Source organism: Mus musculus, chromosome 1 (genome assembly GCF_000001635.26).
Source record: "Mus musculus strain C57BL/6J chromosome 1, GRCm38.p6 C57BL/6J".
NCBI lineage: Eukaryota > Metazoa > Chordata > Mammalia > Rodentia > Muridae > Mus > Mus musculus.
In genome coordinates, this window is record NC_000067.6 from 134,394,860 (window position 1) to 134,413,965 (window position 19,106).

The following is a 19,106-nucleotide window of genomic DNA, read 5'->3' on the forward strand; positions in this document are numbered from 1 at the left end:
CCCATGCCCATACCAATAAACAATACAAAAATTTAAAGATAATTACTATAACAATATCTTCTGCTGCCAGCATAGCCTGTTTTGTATTTTTTTAAATTGACAGATATAATTATGTGCTTATCTTATACAATAATACACACACACACACACACACACATATATATATATATGTATATATATATATATATAATTGAATAATTATCTCTTACTAACATATGTGTTACCACACAAAGTTACTATCTTTCTGTGGAAAACAAAAGAGTGAGACTACAAAGTCAAAAAAAAAATCAAGGAAGCTTTGGAGGTGACAAAATTAATCCTATATCTTGATTGTGTATAGGTTACACAAATCTATACGTGCTCTAAAATTCATACATCAAAAGCCTACTTTAATGCATAACAACCTACAAAATAAAATTAGCAATTATAGGCAAGTATTTTATGTGTAAGACTGGTAAGACTCTTTAAGGATTTATCTTATCAAGGTGTACACTAAAATATTTAAGGGCAAATGCAAATATATATATGAAACATAGGGTTTGTTTAAAACTAATACTGGAAAAAACAGCCAGGCAGTGGCCACACACACCTTTTTTTTTTTTAAATCTTTATATTCCTTTATTGAAGCAAGATTCCTGACGTATACAGTGATGTATTTACGAAACAGAGTCCTGTGCAGAAATTACACACTATCCATCCAGACAGATTTTGGTTACACTTTGCCTATTGATGGAGTAGTTCCATTTATAAAGTTTTATACACCAGAAAGCTTTGAATTTGACCAGGCTGACCATTAATCATCTCTGAAAAAGTGGCATTGAATTTTAGCTCTATTTTACAGCATTAAAAAGCTTACGCATCAGGTAGCTTCCCAAACATTATTCTCTGCCTGGTGGCGCTGAGCAGACAGCTCTTCATCCACCTGGTTCCGAGTCACATCCGAGAGCTTCTGCTACATACCTGTGACAGACACTACCAACCACCTCACCGACTGCTGACCCTGACAGGCCACCTTCTTGGCCAGTTCACACTGCCAATGAGGAAACACCAGCAGCTGTCCTTCATAGATGGCATAGAGCAGGTCAGGGTCACACACACCTTTAATCTTAGCACTGGGGAGGTAGAGGGAGGCAGATTTCTGAGCTCAAGGGTAACCTGGTCTACAGAGTGAGTCCCAAGATAGCCAGGACTACACAGAGAAGCAATCAAAGAGACAAACTGGAAGGGCTGAACAAATTGTATTGCGCAGTAGTAAAGTGCTTGTGTTCAGATTACCAGTGGCCATGGGAAAAGATGCGGGTGGTGATGTGTGTCTATTTCAGCTCTATGAAGGGGCGTCGGGGGGATGCTGAGGCTATGAGCCAGCTGGTATACAGGCAATCACTGAGCTCCGGGCCCAGTGACTGACCTTTGTCTCCAAGAGTATGGAAGATGTTGGGTATAGCAATACATACTTTAATCCCAGCACTCAGGAAGCAGAGGCACGTGGATCTCTGAGTTCCAGGCCAGCCTGGTCTATAGAGTGAGTTCTGGAACAGCCAGAACTACTTAAAGAGACCCTATCCCAAGCATAAGTAAATAAGTAAATGAACTATGATAGAGAGTATGGAAGAGGATACCCGATGTCAACCTCTGGCCTCCAACAGGCATGTACATACATGCACATGTGCACGCGTGTGCGCGTGTGTGTGCGTGCACACACACACCCTCAGGGGAGTAAAGTGTTTGAGGGACAGATAAAAAAGCAAGCCTGAGTGTGAGTTAAGAATTGCTGAAGTTTCATGATTGGTATTTGAAACTGTATTACACTATCCTGCCTGTTTTGGAATATATTGTGTAATTTGAATACAGAAATACATTTTAAAAGAGAGTAGAGCTGTTAGCCTTTAAGATCAGACCCCTTATAAGCCAGGAGTCTTTTTTTTTTTTTTTTTTTGACACTTACTGGATCTTGGCAAGTTATTTGTTTATCTTCCACTTCATTCATTCTGGTCATAAGTGGAGTTTTGGGGTTTTTGTTTTGTTTTGTTTGGTTTGGTTTGGTTTTTTGGTTTTTTGAGATAGGGTTTCTCTGTGTAACCCTGGCTGTCCTGGAACTCAGAAATCCACCTGCCTCTGCCTCCCGAGTGCTGGGATTAAAGGTGTGTGACACCACTGCCCAGCATAAGTGGAGAATATTAACGATACAGTATCCATCCTGTGGCTTCGTGTCCTCAGATGTGAAAAGCAGGTCCCTGGGCTGTTGCACCTGCTCAGTAAGTGTCAACTCCTTTGTCACTGTTACTTTTCCTAGTCTGGTTTCTCTAGACCATGTCTTAGCATAAGCAGGATTTCTTTTTTTGGTACCCTATGATGCTCCAACAGTACACATATTTAGTTCCCTATTGAAGACCATGAAATGCATCTATAATAGTATACTTCCTCCTCATATTACATTGTATGTTCTATTTTCCCCTTTATTTGAGGAAAAAGTTTAAATGTGTGAGAGGCTGGAGTAAAGATTCAAGGGTTAAGAACACTTGCTATTTTTGCTTAGGACCTGAGTTTGGTTCCCAATACCACACCCTGTGGCTCACAACTGCCTACAACTCCACCTCCAGGGTGCCGTCTTCTGTGTGCACCTGTATATACTTGTATTACATTCACATACACACACATAAAAATATTTTTAAAATATTTAAAGCTGTGTGTGATGGCAATCTTACCATCTCAGCACCAGGGAAGCTAAGACAATGTGGGTTGCAAGAGCTCACTGCTAGCCCGTCTGGCCTAATCAGGAGTGCCTTGGTCAGTGAGAGACCTTGTCTCAAAGAACAAGGTGGACTTTTGAGGTATATATGCGCATGTACAAATGTAAGCACACAGAAACACACACACACATACACACACACACAAACACATACACACACACACACACACACACACACACACACACACACACACACACACACACAGAGTGGGGGTAGGGAATTAAGTCAGATAAAAATCCAGAAATGCATCTTTTCTTTCATAGGGTTAAAGAGCAAATGACTGAGTCCCAGAAAGGTGGAATTTATCTTCTCGGATGCTATCATGGACCACAAACTCTTAGCCCAGAAAGGCCTTCAGGTCACACAGCATCCTCTCTCCACCATGCCTAATGGTCTTGATTTTTAGAACTAAACAGCACAATCAGTGTTGTTGATATTTTAGGGAGGGGGGTCATGAGGTGTTGAGTCAAATCATACTTTAAGCCAATAGGATGGTGTGGGGGTATTGAAGTCAAGCTTCAGTTCCCCCTCCCATACGACACACGTGATCTCTCTTTTTTTTTTAAAGATTTATTTATTTATTATATGTAAGTACACTGTAGCTGTCCTCAGATACTCCAGAAGAGGGGATCAGATTTCGTTACTGATGGTTGTGAGCCACCATGTGGTTGCTGGGATTTGAACTCCGGACCTTCGGAAGAGCAGTCGGCGCTCTTAACCACTGAGCCATCTCGCCAGCCCCACGTGGTCTCTTTTTAAGGCTCCTTCAGCGGAGGTAGAGAAGGGGAACAGGGCTACTCCATCAGAGCAGTGACCCGCAGAGTGACCTGTGGGCCACACAGCTGTTAATATGTGACATTGGGCTGCATTCGTGGAAGGCATGGAGGTTGGCACGTTGTTGTCAGTCCTCTGACAACTTACTTACAAGCCTACTTACTTGCAAGGCTTTTCCTGTCTACGTGACATGACAGTTGAGATCACACAGTATCCAGGTTAAGCCAGTCTCACATACCTGGTCCTATGGTTTCTGGAGATGAACTCTAACTGTGTGGCCCTTTGAACTGTAAGAATTCTCTCCTGCCACATCCCACCCAGTAGAAAGAGGAGGACCTGGAACCTCTCTAGACAGAACCGGGCAGTAGAAAGGTCAGTGGGTCTAACTTCTTATCTTCAACAAGGTGGGGGAGCCAGAAGCTCCAGAACGTAACCCCATGGGGCTCCCAAAATGAAAGGAAGAAGGCTGGTTGTGGTGGTGCACACCAATAGGATATGCTGAAGAGGCAGAGGCGAGAGGATCATGAATTCTTGGCCAGGTGACTTCCAATCATGGCAATTGCAGTTCTTCTGACCTCTTTGGGCACAAGGCATACACATACATTCGTACATACATGCAATACATTCACACACATAAAATAGGAAATTATTTAAAATTTTAAGAAAGGAAGAGGTCTGTGCCCCTCCCCCTTTCAACTTTCTGTACATTGATGTGCACTTTACCACGCCCTATCACACTCGGACTTTCTCTTGGACAGTGTCCTAGCTGCTCTGAAAATTCTGATAAGAATGTACCCAGATCTGAGGGACACTTTTCAGCCAGTGGAGAAAAAGAAAACACAGTCTTCATTGGGTCACTCACAGTTGCCTGGAAACCAAGGCATCATTGTTCCTACTGCCCTGAAGGAATTCATTTTTTATGTTGATAGTGACATGTACAGACCTTTCATCCATCACTGTATCTCAAACAGGAAACATCCCTCTGTTTGGGAAATGTGTGAGAGACAGCATGGTCATCTTGGCAAACGAGCAGCCCCAGTGGCTTGTGTCTATTACTTCCGGTTTCCTGCTTGTGCTCTCAGCAGAGCTGAGTCTGTAACCCTAATGGAGTTCTGAGTTCTGGCAGTAGCAGCTATCTATTTAGTATTTTGCTCCTTGACAGGCATCACACTAAATAAGAAAATACCTCAGTAGAACCCAGAATAACTCTATGAACCAAATGCCCAAAGATTATGATGTACATTCATCTATTGATAAACAAAAGCAGAGGGATGGAGTAACAAGGCCACTAAGGGCTAGAGACATCCTTGTGTGGCACTACTGTAGTCCTTGGTGAGGACCCATACTTGGTAGGACACTTGACTTGAACCGAAAGGAAGCCCATGATTTTTAAAAGATATTTATTATTTATTTTGTGTATGTGTTTCGCCTCCATGTTTGTATGTATGTTTGTATGTATGTGTGTGCACCACATGTGTGTAGTGCCTGAGGATGCCAGAAGAGGGCACTGGAACCCCTAGAGTTAGAGTCCCAGTCTCAAGTGGTTAGAGCAGTAAGCTCTCTACGAAGCCATCTCTCCAGCCCCCTCCTGACTGATTCTGATGAACTAATACTTACAGTATTAGTTGTTTTGTTTGAAGGACTAGGAAATGAAGTTGCCCTGTCACTCTTCCTGAAAGAGACGTTGCTAGGTGTAGTCTCCCCTCCCCCAGCCTGAAACCTGCTTGCTCGGGGTGGAGCTTCCTGCTCATTCGTTCTACCACGCCCACTGCTGGAACCTGAGGAGCCACACACGTGCACCTTTCTACTGGACCCGAGATTATTCGGCGGGAATCGGGTCCCCTCCCCCTTCCTTCATAACTAGTGTCGCAACAATAAAATTTGAGCCTTGATCAGAGTAACTGTCTTGGCTACATTCTTTTCTCTCGCCACCTAGCCCCTCTTCTCTTCCAGGTTTCCAAAATGCCTTTCCAGGCTAGAACCCAGGTTGTGGTCTGCTGGCCGGACACAACAATTGGCGAACCAACGCGGGACTGAGAAACGGCAAAGGATTTTTGGAAGAGACGCTGCTGGTTCGGAGCTCCATAAAATAAAGGATAAGGGAAATTCATACCGGAGAAGGTATGGGCTAAGCTGAGACAGCGTTAAACCCGAGCGCTGGTTCACTTAGGTTCAGCAGTGAGGAGCTGGGTAATAGGCGGTAGGCCGTAGCTCTCCGAAGCTACATGAGGTGTGAGAAAAGAAAGGGTTTATTAAAAGGAATAGGCGGATTGCCCCAGTTAATAAAAGATGCATCATAAGGGAGGAAAATGTCCCAAAAAGCAGAGAGAAATATCTCTCTGGGCCTTATAGCAGGAGTACTCTGTTCCCTTTTGTGTCTTGTCTAATGTCCGGTGCACCAATCTGTTCTCGTGTTCAATTCATGTATGTTCGTGTCCAGTCTGTATGAATGAATGTTCTATGTTTTGTGTTGGATAATAAAGATGGTATAAAAAACTTTATCTGCAAAGCCGAGAGCTGCCACGTGTTTCATCCAGGAATCAGACACGTGGTGGGAGGGCCCCTGCTGGAAAAACTGTTCGTTTTAGGAAATAAGGTCTAGTGCACAGCCTCTAAGTTTCAGAGTAAAAAAGCTAATAAATGGTTCATGATTAATGTGTTTGACAATGGTAAAGTGTTTTTTATTTTTATGGTTGTAGCTACAAAAATTATTATTCTCTGATTGGTCTAAATGTAACTGCTTCATTTGGTTCTTTTTTATTGATAATGTGCTCTGAGTGTTTTCACAATCAGCTCATAAGTTGTTGGTTAAGATTAATAATTGTTACATTGCTACAGATGGTTAGTGTTAAATTTGATAACTCAAGTTTAGAGTCCTTCCGACACATGGCATAAGGCAGCCCAAGAGGCTGGGTCTCTAAAGATATTTCTAGTTTAGGTAATAATTAATGTGGTTCGTATCCTAAATAGTAAAATTTAAAATAAGATTTAAAGCAATGTCTCTTTATTAAAGCATTAAAGCTTGCTTTAATAGGTATTCATAGGTATTAATTGACATCCAAACTTCGTAATATGATAGTAATGCTTCTAATATTGATTTTAAAGATAATAAATTGTTTTAAACTTGGGTTTTGCTTTCCCAAGGTTACAGGTATTATCCTAACCTTGCACAAAAACTTAAAAATTATGGTTAAAACTGCTATTGTTCCATTGACTGCAGCTTGCAGTTTGACTTCAAATTTAAGATCTTTAATTCACCTGTATACTGTAATTAAGATAATTACAAGAGTAATCATCTTATGAGAGCGCTCATACAGCTCACTTCATACAAAACTGTGACAGAGTTATCTAGTTATGTTTGTCTTTGTAAATAGATTAGACAAACAGTTTGGTTATAGTTGCTGCCTGGCAGGAAACTGCAGTACGGGCAATTTTTTCACAACACTAAAGTTGTGAAGAACGTTTTAACTGTAAGTCATCTTAAGAAAGAGTATCAAAATTTGGAGGCGTAGACAGTTATATTGTTTCTCTAGAATCGGTCCTTATTACAAGAGGGCCAGGATGCTCAGATTAAAAAGTATTTTACGTTTGAGTCAATGCAGGGCTCTGGGCAGCCCCAGAGCAGCTTGTGGCCTTTCTTTTGTTTTGCAAACAGTGCCTGAGAAAGATTTTTCCCTGTGTTCAAGAGAAATTCTTTTTAACAGTGTTGCAGATCTATTCAGATGTTTAAAATAATGCTTAAATTCAAAGAGTTTTGCTTCTAGTGAACTGTAATCACTAGAAAATTTTGCCTCTAGGTATGGCTAATGTAACTTTACATTATGTAAGAAAAAATTTTATTGTTTCTGCTTCTATACAAGAAGCCAAGAGTTTTAATCTTTCAGTGTATATTGTTTCCTAAGTAAAAGGTATTTTATTAACTAATGCTTCTTAAAGTTTACCTTAAATCCTTGCTCTCACCCAAAAGATTCAGAGACAATATCCTTTTATTACTTAGGGTTTTAGTTTACTACAAAAGTTTCTACAAAAAATAAAGCTTTTATAATTGTTATTAATTGGTAATTAAAAATTGGTTGTGCCCAAAACAATTCTTTGGCCAAAAAGAAAACATTATTGTAAAGTCATTTTTCTCATCCTCCCAGCGGATCGTTGGCCCACGTGGGCCCAACTAGCTTCTGTGGGGCGGAGTCTTAAGACACAGTTTCCCCTGTTCCAGCACAGATGATCTAGTTGTGTGCTGTAGATGGTGTTTTAAAATGCTGAACAATCAAACCTTAATTTGTATATTAATAGTCAATGCCATATCTCTGAGCTCGCAATTGCTTAAATTGTTCATCCCTCAGATACTATTAATTCTCAAATTTACAATTGCTTATGCATATTTCTAGTTAATAAATAAATTATGCACATGTGACTCTTAATAACTTTGCAAGCCTTCTAGTTACAACTGCTCCTTAAGAAAATTGATTAAAAGTGCAATTAGTCACTGCCCCTTTACAGCCAAGTATTTAAAATGTTTTGTCAACTAGTTATTAATTCAAAAGTTTAGGTATTGTAAAATTTTAAAACTTTAACTTCTTAAAAGACAAAAAAGAGAGAAATTGTATCCCCGTGCATGCTATTTAGTGCATTCCCATGCACACTATTAAAGTCTTACCTTTATTTTCAAAATCTAATATTTTAATGTCAAAGAGTTTAATAAATGCTTTATAGTATCTTAAAGGGATCTACTTATTGGCTTATAGATTAATCCTAAAACAGCTACCTTATTAGAAAAGGGAAAAACAGGTTTTCTCCACAGAACGCTGCAGAAGCATATTAGTAAATTCGTGTGACGAGCTGGTAGGTAAGTTGACTCATGTCCTGATTAAATTGACTAAAAAACTAAATTAAATTCATGTTTTAGATCCATCCTTACTTGTCATTTTTCCAGTTTAGACTAGCTTCTAGCCTTTTAACTTTATGGCAATAGTACATCAGAGACTGTATATTCAGACTTAGTAAAATTAGTCATTTAATAGAGTCATAATGATTTTTCTCCTTTCTTCAGTGTGACCAGCCATTCTAACTCAATCTCAGACTGGTCTAATATTCAGTCCAATGTTAGAGATTCCTATATTCTAAATTACCTAGCAAAGTTAATTCAGAGCACATCCCCCACTTCCCCTAGATCCCTAACCTCAGAAGGATTGCTGGCCTTACAGCTAGTAGAAAAAGCTATTAAAGAGCAATTGTTCACTTAATACATTAGTAAAATGGAAGGACCCCCTGACTAATGAATAGAAGGGTCCAGATCCAGTTCTAATTTGGGGTAGGGACTCAGTTTGTGTTTTTTCACGAGATGAAGATGGAGCGCGGTGGCTGCCAGAGAGATTAATTCGTCAGATGAACACAGATTCTGACTCTTCTGGTAAGTATCATTCTAAAGACTAAAATTCCTTTTGTGCTTAAAATTCAGCTGAGAGCAACAGCTCTCAAAGGTGTTCTCCAGCTACTCTCTGAACCAGCTCCCGACAGGAGGCCGGAGACTAGCCTCAGCTTTACAATTTGCATTTGAATAAAGTACCTAGACTTCCCGGAAAGAAGTTCTGCTTTCCTACTTTCTCACTGTCTTTCAAGATTTTGTCTTTCAAGCAGGTAAATCAACATTCCCGAGGCGGACCAGTGGATGTGCATCCCCGCCCCCCTAGAGCACACAGGTGGCAGCTGTTACCCCCAGTCTCAGGACATTTCCAGCATGTGGCTTTCAGTCTGAGTTAAAAATTTAGGTTTACCTAGAGGGCTAGAAGAGTAGATTTTTCTATATTAATAAAGATTGGTTTTTATTTTGATAGACAGGCTTAGCCCCTTAGCTGACCTCTGGCTTTTCACCCTTGCTGTTACTGCAAGGTGTCCTTAGCTCAATAGGCTGTGGAAAAAACAGGGATGAGGAGGAACGACTTCCAGCTCCTATTTTACCCACAAATCGTGGTGTTATTAACGACATAATTCTTGCTTAGGCTTTGCTAATTCTGAGGTTGATAATTCTCCTTTAGGAGCTGCACAGCACTCAGAACTGTGCATACTGGTTTGTGATTGTACAAATTCAGTATGGGCACCGCTTGGTGCAGAGATACTTACTGCAAGGGAAGGTCCGGCTTGACCATTTCTGAGTTTCCTGTGAGATAAACCCGGTTTGAAAGAGGTTGGTACCAAATTTTGGTTAAAAATAAAAAATATTCTCCGGCTCTACCTCGCCTCCCCAAAAGGTACCAAGAGCCACATGTGTGGGTTTTACCCACGGGAGGAATCGGGTCCATGTCCACCCAAGCCAAGGTTAAAAGCCCACTCATCTACGGATGAGAAAATCATTTGATCACCTCAGTTAAGCGTTGCCTTATTTAACTTAATTAATAGGGGGGAGAGAGATTGGAGACGTACTATTGAAAGGGCAAGCCCTTCACTGCCTCCCACCCAAATAAAAAGGCCAATTGGCCTTGTACTACAAGAGCCGGTCACTCCTTCTCCCTGTTTCCCACCTATCATCCAAAAAAGCGGAGAAATATCAACTTAGTGTTATTATAGTGTATTTCACATTTGTTCAGTCAAACTTAGCCAAAGTTCCAACGCCCTACTTAAAATTCAACTAGAAAGTTACCTACCAAGTACTAATTAGCATTATAAAGTCAGAGCCTACAGCTCCAGGCTTTTCAGTTAGTTGTTCACTAAGATAAGAAAGGACAGTCTTAAGCCAGATACAGTTTACCATAAGAAAGGTTATAGAATCCCAGTGAAGCAAGTTTTTTTTTAGCCCTAGATTCCAGGCAGAACTATTGAGCATAGATAATTTTCCCCCCTCAGGCCAGCTTTTTCTTTTTTTTTTAATTTTGTTAATAAAAGGGAGGAGATGTAGTCTCCCCTCCCCCAGCCTGAAACCTGCTTGCTCGGGGTGGAGCTTCCTGCTCATTCGTTCTACCACGCCCACTGCTGGAACCTGAGGAGCCACACACGTGCACCTTTCTACTGGACCCGAGATTATTCGGCGGGAATCGGGTCCCCTCCCCCTTCCTTCATAACTAGTGTCGCAACAATAAAATTTGAGCCTTGATCAGAGTAACTGTCTTGGCTACATTCTTTTCTCTCGCCACCTAGCCCCTCTTCTCTTCCAGGTTTCCAAAATGCCTTTCCAGGCTAGAACCCAGGTTGTGGTCTGCTGGCCGGACACAACAGCTAGGCATTTCAATTGTCTGGCAAAGTAGCCTGTTTGGGGAAGAAAAAAAAAAAAAAAACAAGAACTTTCATCTGAAAGCTTCCTGTTCTATTTTAAGCCTGTGCGTGGCTCAACATTCCACTCTCCGTGAGACTCTCAGACCGGCGAGATTTCTCATCATGCTAATTAGCCTGGCTCCATGTCAGACAAAACTGTCATCCTTTGGGGTAGGTCTAAGTTGCAGAGAGAAGAAAGCTCTCAAAAGGAGGGCCTGAGACGGCCAAGATACCCACGCCCTTGGACCACCTACTCCGCACGGAAGAGGGGGGGGCATAGTCCCCGCTAGTCCTGCCTCAGTCAGGCCCTCCTCCATAGACCACGCCCCGGAGAGCTCCGCCTCCGGGCCCGCCCCGCGGCGCATTGTGGGATCTTTCCGCCCCACCGGAGCGGGACGCACCTCTAGGTCATGGGGATCCAGCCGGTAAGACCCTCGTTCTGTGCCCTGAGCCCGGGGTCACCGCCTCAGCTGGTTCTGGGCAGTCTGCCCCGCGGGGCTGTGCCATACCCACCTTGGATGCTGGAGTCTCGCTGCACGAGCTGCGGGCTGAGTTCACTGCTCCGCTTGCTTCTGAGGTTTTGGCATGCTTTCTCGCTGGAGCTCAGGATCGCTACTCCTGGTCCTCCACCCACACCCTGGCACTTCCTCAGCGTGGCGATCACGCTTCCTCCTCTATCCACAGAGCCCGGTCTTGCTAGCCTCTCTGGGGGTGGGGCTGCTTACTCTGCTCGGCCTGGCTCTGGGTACCTACTTGGTTCGAAGATCCCGCCGGCCGCAGGTTACTCTCCAGGACCCGGATGAGAAGTACCTGCTGCGATTGCTAGACAAGACGGTAAGTTGTGAAGAAGTGGGCTAGGGCAGAGAGTGGATACTTAGTTTGAGGGATAGCATCGAGAGTGGTTGGATTGCTCCAAAAGACTTGGCAGGCCAGACCTGCCTGATGAAACATCTTGTCATCTATCCTCTAGACAGTGAGCCACAACACCAGGAGGTTCCGCTTTGCCTTGCCCACCGCCCACCACATTCTGGGGCTGCCTGTGGGTAAGAAAAAAGGGAGTGGGCTTCTCTACTTGGCATCGTATGAGGGCGAGTCACTTCTTAGGTGGTTTTCCTGCTAAGAAAAACCATTGCCCTTCTGTCAATCCTTCAGCCCATGAGGGACCACTCTTTTAGGGTGTGGCTTCTGTGCCCCTACGCATCTCTAACCTCCAGGCTTCTCTCTTTCCTTAGGACTTATTATAACCCGCCTCCTATCCCAGAAAACACTAATTTTCCATTATGCAAATCCTCTGCTTACCTGCTGCTGCTAAGGCCCTGGCAGTAGGGAGTTTCAAAGGTGGGAGGAGGCAGGAGATACTGCGGAGGGGTCCTCTCAGTGGGACTGCAGCTTATGTGTCTCTCTCCATGGTTCCCAGGTAAGCACGTCTACCTCTCTGCCCGAATTGATGGCAGTCTGGTCATCAGGCCTTACACCCCTGTCACCAGTGATGAAGACCAAGGCTATGTAGATCTTGTCATCAAGGTAAGTATATAGAAAGGAAATCTCCGAGCTGGGGGGATGGCTGGGTTGTTGAGTAAAGCACTTGCCATCCAAGCCTCAGTTTGGACTCATGTAAAAGTTGAAATCTCAGCATGTCTCTACTGGAAAATGGGAAATGGGTATCTGAGAATTATTAGAAACTCAGAGTTTGGGGGGAAGCTAGCCTTTCGAGAACAAGAAAGATGTGTATGCATACATGTGCATACACACGCAGAGACGCCAAAAGAAAAGGAATCCAAAGACTCTGGGATTTTTAGAAGCTTCCTGGATTCCTCTGACAACAGGAAATGATGAGTCCTTTGTGGGTCTAAGGGAAGGGAGAAAAGATTATGGGTGTAATACGCTCTGATTTGGTTTTCATTACATCTCAAATGTGGCATTTTCTTTCTTTCTGCCTCATCAGGTTTATCTGAAAGGTGTGCACCCCAAATTTCCTGAAGGAGGGAAGATGTCTCAATACCTGGATAGCCTGAAGATTGGGGATATGGTGGAGTTCCGGGGGCCGAGCGGGTTGCTCAGTTATGCTGGGAAAGGTGAGTATCTGTCCTTTCCTTCCTACAGTCTCACTTCTCCTGTCCCTACAGTCCAAGGCCCCCAGGCCCAGCCCCAGTCCCATCTTCAACCTCCTTGTTCCATTTCCCCCCAGAATCTGCATGTGTGCATGGGTGTACCTGGGCAAAGTCTCCTGAAGCAACCATGCTATATGGAAAGGCAGATTTCACCCTGTGGAGATTACCAGAGGAAACCTATGCCTCTCCTTCCTTCACCAAAGACTTCCCTCTGGCCAAGGACCAAAAGAGAAAGCTTTTTAGTTCTTCCCATGGAGACGACCCGAGTACTGTGCCCTGTCTCTGGTGATGCTCTGGACCACTAGGGAAATTCACCCTGGCCCCAAGCCTACCACCTTCACCAGGGGACAATCTTCTGCCAGAGGTCTTCGTTCCGCACTCCTCCCTTGCCTGCGCTGCCTCTGAATCTTCCAGGCTGTGTGGGATCACTGGGCCCTTAAGTGTGGCTTCTGTGCCTGCACTGACTGAGAAGCAGACAGACATCCCAGCGCCATTGTCCTTCCTGAGTAATTGTCCCGGTCTGTTAAACTCAAACCTCCACTCAAGCCCGTGCCAGGATCAGATTTCATAGCAGCTGCTAAACAGCCTAGGGCATGCTTTCTGTTCTGTTTGTTTACTTAGTTCCTGTTTTAAATTGACTCTAATTCTGCACTTGGCTTCCCAGGGAATTTTAATATTCAGCCCAACAAAAAATCTCCACCTGAACTGCGAGTGGCGAAGAAATTGGGAATGATTGCTGGTGGGACAGGTCTGTATCACTTGAGGGACGTTTTTTGCTTAGCACTCTTGGGGTTTGCTCTGCAGGTTCCTTCTCAGGTTTGATAATAGAGGACAAGTCCTTAATCTAGGGACCAGCACTGCCTACACTTCCCCAGTAGCGGAAATCATAAAGAAGTAGAAAGAACAATAACAAAAATTCACAGACAGAAGGAGAGCAGTCAATCAGGAGGGTCTTCCACAAACTGAGTGGATTTAATGACGTCAAGAGAAACAGCCAAGTATGAATACTTGAGGAGGAAGAAGCCAGGCCTGGTGGTGCGGGCCTGGTGGTCCAGAAATTGGGAGTTCGAAGCAGGAAGATCACACGTTTAGTGCCAGCCTAGGCTGCATACATAAATATTGTAACCAAGCCTGGGCAGTTTAGTGAGCACAGTGGGAGAGCATACCTAGCATGTTCAATCCTCTATATCTCATCAGGAAAAGTAAGAGTACTATATATAGCAGGACTATTTGTTAGGTACCTACTACCCTATAAATAGGTAGCTGTGAGCTTTTCCCTCTGCAAATGAGGGAATGGAGATTCCTAGCGTGTTGGTTTCTGTAGGGTTATTTAATTAGTAATGGCCACAGCCAGGATTCAAACCTGACTGTGCTTGATTCTGAAGAACATGATCTTCCCTCTTCTAAGCAGTGTTCCAGAAATCTTCATCAGAAGGGATGTTGGTGTATATGTATGACTTCGTTTTTTGTTTTGTTTTGTTTTTGTTATGTAGCTCTGGTTGGCCCAGAACTCTGTCCTCACAGAAATATGATAGCCTTTGCTACCCAAGTGCTGGGAATTAAAGGCATGCACCATTCGGCCTAATCTATAATGTCCTACCTCCAAGGGATCCTCCGAACAAGTGTTTTAGATGAACTCCTTAGAAGGAATTCTACTCTGGCTTCTAATGTGACTATTAAGGTTCAGAAAAGCAGGTCCTGGTGAACGTGCAGGCAGAGGTCAGAGGATTGGCTACAGCAGGAGAGCATATGCAGTGTGGTGATAAACTGAGATGACAGGGTTGCTCAGCGAAGGAGCTAGACAGAGAAGAGAGAGAGAAGAGAGAGTATGCACATCTCATCGTGGGATATCCTCATTCAGGAATCACCCCAATGCTGCAGCTGATCCGGGCCATCTTGAAAGTCCCTGAAGATCCAACCCAGTGCTTTCTGCTTTTTGCCAACCAGGTTGGTTTCCTTTTCTGAGAGCCAGCACTTCCAAGTTGGCTGTGTGACTAGATGGGCTGAGACAGACAGAACTGGCTTGGGAACTAGTCTAGCATCTGTCCAGAAGCCCCTCTACGAATCCAGAGTCCTTTATAACAATAAGAAGGAATGAGGGCACCATCAAGGAGAAGCCCAGGATTTGGTTTCCAGCCCCCACAATGGCAGCTTACACCTTTCTTTAACTCCAGTTACAAGAGATCTGGCACTCTCTTCTGGGCATCAGGAGCAATAGGCACTCATGAAATGCATTTATACACATGTAGGCAAAACACTCATAAAATAAAAATAAGAAAAGATGGGGGCCTGGAAAGATGGCTCGGTGGTTACGATCACTGACTACTCTTCCAGAGGTCCTGAGTTCAATTCCCAGCAACCACATGGTGGCTCACAACCATCTGTAATGGAGTCTGATGCCCTCTTCTGGTGTGTTTGAAGACAGGGACAGTGTACTTACATAAAGCAAATGAATGAATCTTTAAAATAAAAAAGTAAAGAAGGAAAAAGGACCTAGTATTAAGCCACAGAAGCAGGAGAAGATGGAGGTGTCTCATGCTGACCATAGGCCCTTGAGACTTCATGGGCAAATATTCCTTTGTAATGTGTAACTGAAGGCCACTTCCTGGTCCTCAGCACCCTAAACACACTGCAAGTCTAGCCTCTCCCTAGAACTCTAGCATGCCTTTGGTATTCCTTTCCTTCTCTGTTGCGAGGTTGTCACAGCATGGACCTGCGGTTTCTAAGTCTCTGCTTTTCCATTTGCATTTCAGACTGAAAGGGATATAATCCTGCGGGAGGACCTAGAGGAACTTCAGGCCCAGTATCCTAATCGCTTTAAGCTCTGGTTCACTCTGGACTCTCCTCCAGAAGGTATCTTGCCATTTCTGAACATCTAGATAGTCCGTCGTTATCAAAATCAAGGCCTTGCCCCTCTTTGAGTTCTGGTTTCAGTAAAACAGATCCTCCTGACACTGCCAGAATCACAAATCCAGGTACACACAGTGATCCCTTTAAAGTCAGGCTCCTATCTTCAGGTGGGCGGCAGGGCTGTGGCTGTAGTCGCTGCTCCAACCTGAGACCTCAGGATCCCTTCTGGTCATCCCAAGGGTCTGTCCTGGAGACATCACATTCTCTTGCTGGTATGGACCTGAAGTACGTGTTTTCCTCTCCTCCCTGTCCTCCAGACTGGACCTACAGCAAGGGCTTTGTTACGGCTGACATGATCCAGGAGCACCTGCCTGCCCCAGCAGAGGATGTGCTGCTGCTGCTCTGTGGACCACCACCCATGGTGCAGCTGGCCTGCCACCCTAACTTGGATAAGCTGGGCTATTCACAAAAGATGCGATTCACCTACTGAGCTTCGCAAAGCCTCCCTCACCCCATGTGTGCAGTTGTTTCTAGTCGATTCTTGAATACCAAGAGGCCCTAGGGCCTTTGCTGAGAGCATCAGCCTTCTGTGTCTCATCCCGGAATCTGGGTGCTTGCAGAAACAACACTCCCTCAGCTATGGTGGATGCAGGTCAAGGCTAAGTCACTCCCTTGAAGCTTCCTTTATCCTAACTAATGTCCTTGTGATAAAAGGTCCAGATGAGGCTCAAGGAGCAGTCTCTAGAGCCAGAAAGAAGGAAGTGTGTGTACATTTGTTATGAGGCTGCCTAGTTTCTGAGAGCATTATGGTCACCTCTGTGTCTGTAATGAAAGCAATGGACAGGGCAATGCATTTCGCTCCGTGTTCAGCACTTCATCCACTACTTAGATGAGTACAGGTTGAGTGCGCTTATAGACACAGTCCTACAGAAACTGTAGGAAGGGAATTATTTTCCGGAATTCTAGACCTCAGAGAAAGGAGGCTGGTGTGTGTGTGTGTGTGTGTGTGTGTGTGTGTGTGTGTGTGTGTGTATCTCAGGCCCTGCCCAGGATAGCGTGAAATGATTACTCATAACTTAAGATTGCTGCCTGTACAAAGTGTGTCTGGCTGTTCAAATAAATGGAGCCGAGGCCCTAATGATCTCAAGGAATCATTGTCGTCGTGTCTGGGGTCCTTGTCCTCTAATGCTTAAGGACATTGGAAGGGAAGGGCTCCCAGCACAAAATCTTCTGGGTGTTTTAGAGAGCTTCTTAGGAGCTGTGCCATATGCTGAAATGTGAGCTGCCACCAGGCGCAGGGCTCATGCCTGCAGCTGTTCTGCAGAGCCAGAGCCCAGCTCCTCCCTGGAGGCTTTAGAGGTGGAGGGGAGGAAACAGAGGGGGCTTTTAGAGTATGGATACCCCTCTCTATGGTCCCTTAACTTGGTCAGTCTTCCCTTCTTTCTGTGTACCCATCTTCACGCTAATCCTTCAGGGTACCCGGCATACAAAACAAAGTGTTGCCTTTCCATTTGGATGAGACGTCTTTAAAAAGTAACCTGACATCACCAGTTCTGCACAGATTTGGTGACTGGACCGAGTTGGCCTCTCTCAGGCCTATCAGTCCTAAATAGCTGTCTAAGCTGGAGAACTCCTGATCCAGTCTACTCAGTTCTCCCAGGATAGGACTAGGCGTGGCTTCACTGTTAGTCTCATTGGGAGAAAACAATGTTTTGGATTCAGTAGGAGGATTAGTTTAGTTTTGCTTTTCATCTATTTTATGTCTATTTTTATATTATATATTACATATATTATTTTATATGTCTATGCACCACATGCATACAGTACTCAAGAATGCCAGAAGATGGCATCAGATCCCATGGAACTGGAGTTACAGACATTGGAACTCTTGTGCCATATGGGCACTGAGAATTGAACACTGGTCCTCTGGAAGAGCAGTGGTGATCTTAACTGCTGAGCCATTTCTCCAGGCTCTCAACATTTTTTTGTTTGCATTTGGTTTTGTATGGAACTGCATTTCTGTCTCTGGGACCCCTGACAGAAGATTTATAGGGACCCTCAGAATTCACACACACACACACACACACACACACACACACCCCAGTAGCAATAGAATAGGTTCTTCAGTAAAGTCCATTGGGTGTTACTCCATCTGATATTAATCTTTTTTGTTTGTTTTGTTTTGTTTTGTTTTTCGAGACAGGGTTTTTCTGTATAGACCTGGTTGTCCTGGAACTCACTTTGTAGACCAGACTGGTCTTGAACTCAGAAATCTGCCTGCCTCTACCTCCTGAGTGCTGGGATTAAAGGCGTGCGCCACCATGCCCAGCTTAATATTAAATCTTGATCAGCTAGTATGTGTATGCCACTGCTCTGCGAGCCACCTCACCCTCAGAAAGGAAATTCTTTCTTAGGATTGTTGAACTTGCTGGAGCAGCCCAGTAGAGAGTGTCCTGTGTGGAAGCTTACTAGTCCTTGCTTTGTGAAGAAATGATTGCAAACATTTACTAAGGAACTATCATGTGAGCAAGCGTGTTTTCCGAGGTTGCAGCTGTGACAAAGGAGAGCTGGTGACAGACTTTCTCTCTCGAACTCCTTCAATCTAAGATCACAGCACTGAGTGATCAACACCACTGCAGAGCTGGGGTTCTAGGACACTAGGGCCCTAATAGGAGGGGATGGAGAAAGAGGAAGAATTTACATCTTGTTAGCAGACATGTACCCGGTACCATTTGAAGGATTTTGCCTATATTGCACAATATAATCCTTATGCTAATCCTGTGAGTTGAAGATTAAGGATTTGTGAGAAGAAATGCAGCTGGTCAGTGGTTGGCAGAGCCAGAAGCTGAATTTAGGATTATCTGTAGCCAAAGCCAAAACAAACCAAGAGCTGAGCATTGGAAACTGCTTGGATCTTTTGGAAACAGGTGAGGGAAGAGCAGTTCACAGAAGGATCAGGATGCAAAAGCCAGAGGAATGAGAAGTAGGAGAAATTTACTAAGGTCCAGAATACCAAAGAAAGATGGAAGAAGATGAGGCCCGATGGAAGAAGCTTAAAGCCAGCTTGCAAAGGGCCATGCTGTGGGCGGTGGTGGGGCTCCCCTGCCAGATCTCCATTAGTGTGAGGGCAGCCTGGCCTGCAAGCTCTACCCAGAGAAACTATCTTGAAAAAAACAAAAGATTTTTAAAAACAAATAATTTAACACTTAAAGGGGGAGCAGCCGGGCGTGGTGGCACACACCTTTAATCCTAGCAGGAGGCAGAAGCAGGCAGATTTCTGAGTTTGAGGCCAGCCTGGTCTACAAAGTGAGTTCCAGGACAGCCAGGGCTACGCAGAGAAACCCTGTCTTGAAGAAAAATAAAGTTTCCAGATTTT

The 19,106-nt window shown here is 44.1% G+C and overlaps 1 protein-coding gene across 3 annotated transcripts; it reads left to right on the forward strand.

Moving 5' to 3' along the window:
- Positions 1-10,921: 10,921 nt before the first annotated feature.
- On the forward strand, positions 10,922-16,879 carry Cyb5r1 (cytochrome b5 reductase 1). Of its 3 annotated transcripts, none has more exons than NR_149307.1 (9): positions 10,922-11,194; positions 11,454-11,603; positions 11,740-11,812; positions 12,187-12,293; positions 12,715-12,844; positions 12,958-13,628; positions 14,742-14,827; positions 15,634-15,733; positions 16,048-16,879. NR_149307.1 is itself a non-coding variant. In NM_028057.3 (9 exons), exons 1-9 carry the CDS (start codon positions 11,180-11,182, stop codon positions 16,218-16,220), a joined length of 918 nt encoding a protein of 305 aa, NP_082333.1. In that variant the 5' UTR covers positions 10,922-11,179; the 3' UTR covers positions 16,221-16,879. The 3 variants fall into 3 exon arrangements, 2 of the variants coding, with proteins under 2 accessions (NP_082333.1, NP_001342062.1); NM_028057.3 differs by having other exon boundaries at positions 13,545-13,628; NM_001355133.1 differs by having other exon boundaries at positions 11,550-11,603; positions 13,545-13,628.
- The last annotated feature ends 2,227 nt before the right edge of the window (positions 16,880-19,106 follow it).